This window comes from Mytilus californianus, unplaced genomic scaffold (genome assembly GCF_021869535.1).
Source record: "Mytilus californianus isolate M0D057914Y unplaced genomic scaffold, xbMytCali1.0.p SCAF_2, whole genome shotgun sequence".
In the NCBI taxonomy this organism is placed as follows: domain Eukaryota; kingdom Metazoa; phylum Mollusca; class Bivalvia; order Mytilida; family Mytilidae; genus Mytilus; species Mytilus californianus.
In genome coordinates this window covers 108,760,769-108,764,586 of record NW_026262668.1, presented here as the reverse complement: position 1 = coordinate 108,764,586, position 3,818 = coordinate 108,760,769, and the positions used below count along the sequence as shown (strand labels likewise).

At 30.2% G+C, this 3,818-nt stretch overlaps 1 protein-coding gene across 1 annotated transcript; it reads right to left on the bottom strand.

The window, feature by feature from the left end:
• Positions 1-1,790: 1,790 nt before the first annotated feature.
• LOC127730726 (forkhead box protein D3-B-like) lies at positions 1,791-3,243 on the bottom strand. Its single transcript, XM_052239242.1, has one exon. The coding sequence runs from the start codon at positions 3,142-3,144 to the stop codon at positions 2,014-2,016; it is 1,131 nt and encodes a 376-aa protein (XP_052095202.1). The 5' UTR covers positions 3,145-3,243; the 3' UTR covers positions 1,791-2,013.
• Positions 3,244-3,818: the final 575 nt, after the last annotated feature.

Sequence of the window (3,818 nt, the reverse complement as noted above, 5' to 3'; positions counted from 1 at the left end):
ATTGTGGTTGTTTTGTGTGCATTACTTTTCATGCCTTTCTCTCGCCCGCTGCTGAAATTTTGAAGTCTATAAACTTCTCGTTGCAGCAAAAATTACATTTTTGATTTTGGTATAATGTTACTTTCCAAATGATGAATTTGCTACCATTGGTTATGTTTTTGGTTTGTTTTTTTGTATTATTGTTGTTAAAATATTTGTTTTGTTTTGTTTTTTTTTGGTTTGTTATATTAAACCGCTTTCCTCAATCAAAATAAAAAAAATTATTAACTCAGTCTATACATATTGGTTATTCAAAATTCTCATGTTACCCAGATATATATATAATTATGTTTATATTATTATTATATCATGGATCTTCCAATTCAGTACATTAATCTTTCTAATGGAAAGACTTATTGGTAAATAATAAAGACTTATTAGTATAATAATTATCATGATAGAATTAAGCAATCAAAATTATTTATTCAACATATTCATAAAGAGATTAATTTTAACAAAAAGTTAAGCTTTAAATCTGGTTAATCCTTAAACGGATAATAATTGTGCAATAACGTGTTTAATTTAAATCTTCTTATAGTTTTTGTCTTTTTTACTTATCACGCTTCTTAACATTGCGTGTGGTTGGTGTTTGTACTTTACCGCACATATTCAGCGATAGAAAATTTGCATAATCATAAAACCGTTTAAACTCGTACAAAAAATGGCTTTCAAAAAGGATAAAACAATAAACACATCGACATTTATAGTTTTTCACTCGAAAAAAGCTGTACAAGTTAAACAATTTCATTTACTAACCATAATTTTTTTTAACAATTATTTGACAATTTTATCGTCTTTATCAAATCCAGCCAGTCTTTTTAAATACTTATAAAAAAAATAATAATTAATTTCATTTTCGGTTACAAAAAAAATATCTGATTTCTGATGTGTTGATGCTTTTATTTTTGATAATTTTACTTCATATTTTAAAAGATAATAGAAATCAAACAAGTAAATAAGATAAAATTAGGCTTAAAATATGATTTTCCTAAACGGATAATATTGAGCTGATTATGAAGAAAAGATTTACAATCGCTGACTATTTGTTTACTTATAATGACACCTTTCACAATAATTTTCAACTGAAAGAAACTTTAATACGATTGAATTTATGAATTTATCTAACAACGGGTTTAGATTTACTACAGCCGTATTCAAATCAAAATATTAAATCTGATGTTATAAACCACTTTTCCATACTAATTAGTACCTTTTCAAAATATTTTCATTGAGAAATTGTTCAAGTTTAACTTGGATTAATTTAACAAGACTTAAGAACCGTTAGATTTGGTAATGTAACATAATCCAAAATTTTACAGAAGACAAACTTTTTGTCCTTTTCTTGATGTATGCAGGAAATGTTCAGCGAAAATATTTTTTGTGTAAAAAAAAATGTTTTTTCCAGCATTTGTTTTTCATACTGACATTTCTTGTGTAAGATTTCATCCAACTTTCAATATTTACAAATCACTGAATAAATACTATATAATTTTAATAGTTACTATTGTCATCATCATCACCATCATATATAAAGATGATAGAACATGACATTTCGTATAAACATTTGTCTATTGTTAATGACGGTATCTTTCTTGACGTGTTTTGCGTGTATGTCGTTGAGTTGTTTCGTTTTCTTCATATTTTGAACAGTAAAATGTTTTATTTTCATAAGGAACTACCGAAACCTCGCATAACTTTGTAACAATCCTTAAACACTGACAGAGGACGAATACACGGTCAATAACAATATATAAAGAAGAAAACAAAGACGTTTATTTTCATTACCCTTTATAACATATAATTTCCAATAAAAGGTAATTACATGAAATATGTCCCTGAAAAAAGAAGTCTCTTTGGTCTTTAGCTGATAAACAACACATTCAAAAACGGAATGAAACACAACGATAAATAAACAGTACTTACATGAACTGATAATAAATAAATATATAACATAGATATAGAAGTATTATAACGTTATACGGGCCATCCATTTATACCATATATTTGTAGATATTTTCTATACTTTTCAATGTCTATTGAGTTCATTTGTGTAAGTGCAGCTTGAAGTTGAGCCAGGTATGTTGCGTTATTTAATTTAGAAATGTCATTGTCACCATGCCTTAACTGTGGTATCGAGGACATCTGGGCGAGTCCCGATAATGGTGGTCTAAATGATGATGTTGACGGCACTTTCTGTGCTTTCTGCGTTTCCGTATTACCAATTATTTTGTCAATCGAAAAGTCTGCTTTAGTTGCTGGCGGACTAGAGCTTATTACCTTGGGAGACGTTGAAGGTCCTCTCTCCCTTACTGGTAATGATATGGGGGGTAGCGGAGTTCTTGTGGCGACCTCCTGTTGTAAAAGGTGGTGATGTGGTGTCATCATTGGTGACAGATACGGATAAGGTAAACTCGTTCCAATTACTGACGGATGCGGTGCGTGTGGCGAGAATAATCCATGGTGGTGATGGTGAAAATACGGAGAATGAGCAAATGCTGTTGATTGTTGCATCATCTCTAATGACGGACGTTTAAACCGTTTTCGTCTCCTGAGAAAGCTTCCGTTATCAAACATATCTTCTGATCGAGGATCTAGGCTCCAGTAATTTCCTTTACCTGGATTTCCAGGTTCTCTTGGGATTTTTATAAAACAGTCATTTAAAGATAAATTATGGCGAATGCTATTTTGCCATGCTGGAAACTTTTCTCTGTAGTAAGGAAATCTTCCCATGATAAATTCACAAATCCCCGACAAGGTCAATCTTTTCCTAGGTGACTGAAGAACTGCCATAGTTATTAAAGCAATATATGAGTATGGTGGCTTTACAAGATTCGACCGTTTCTTATGTCCTGTACTACTTTTTTCTATCACACTTTCGGGATCTGTATGCTTTCCATTTTCGTTTATACTGTCTTCGTTAAACGTTTCAGAAGTCGAATGCTCAAAAGACGAATTGTGAGAAGAATCATATTCGGACTGGCCGGGAGATACAGGTATATCTTCAATGTCAATGTCTTCATCTTCACTTTCGTTTTCCCACAAATTTTTATTACTTTCAGGACACATTGACTGTTTATTGTCAGTAATTTCCCTGTTCATCAACATTTAGAACGGAAAATGTATAAGTTCAATAAAAATCAAAATAATTCCAATTTTAAATAATCTAATGCACTTTTCAAACGTTATTCAGTTACTGGTATACAGATATGATAGGATCAGCATGTATTATATCGTATAATGAAGTGCGATTAACTGGCCGGTATCATTTTATGGAATGTGTAAATAAATAATCATTAAGAACTATCACTTTTGACTACACGTGATTCTATGTCAACATATGGGAGGAGCTTGAGAATATTTGGTTAACGCCTATCATAATTATTTTATCCGCATACGAAATGATAATGTATTCTGCTTAAGCTATTTAAAACAGAATATTTAAGTATAAGAAGCATTAAAAACAAAGTACCAAACAATTATTGACTATTCAAAAATGTGTTCTAGAGCAATATCCCCTCGAAGACAATATATTTTTTTACAAATGTATCTAAGCCCAGTTTTATTACTCAGACAAAAAGGTGTGACAAATTTAATTAAAATTTACCAAAAAGAAAATAAAAAAAAAAACATTTAAGTAATTTTGGTCAATCTATTAAGAAATGCAACAGACCTTAATTAATATCTAACGTAAATTATTTTAAAAAAAGTTTTCCGTGTGAGAAAATTTTATTGTTATGAGTTTTGAACGCAAGCCCCTTGATTTTTTTCTTATCAAAGCC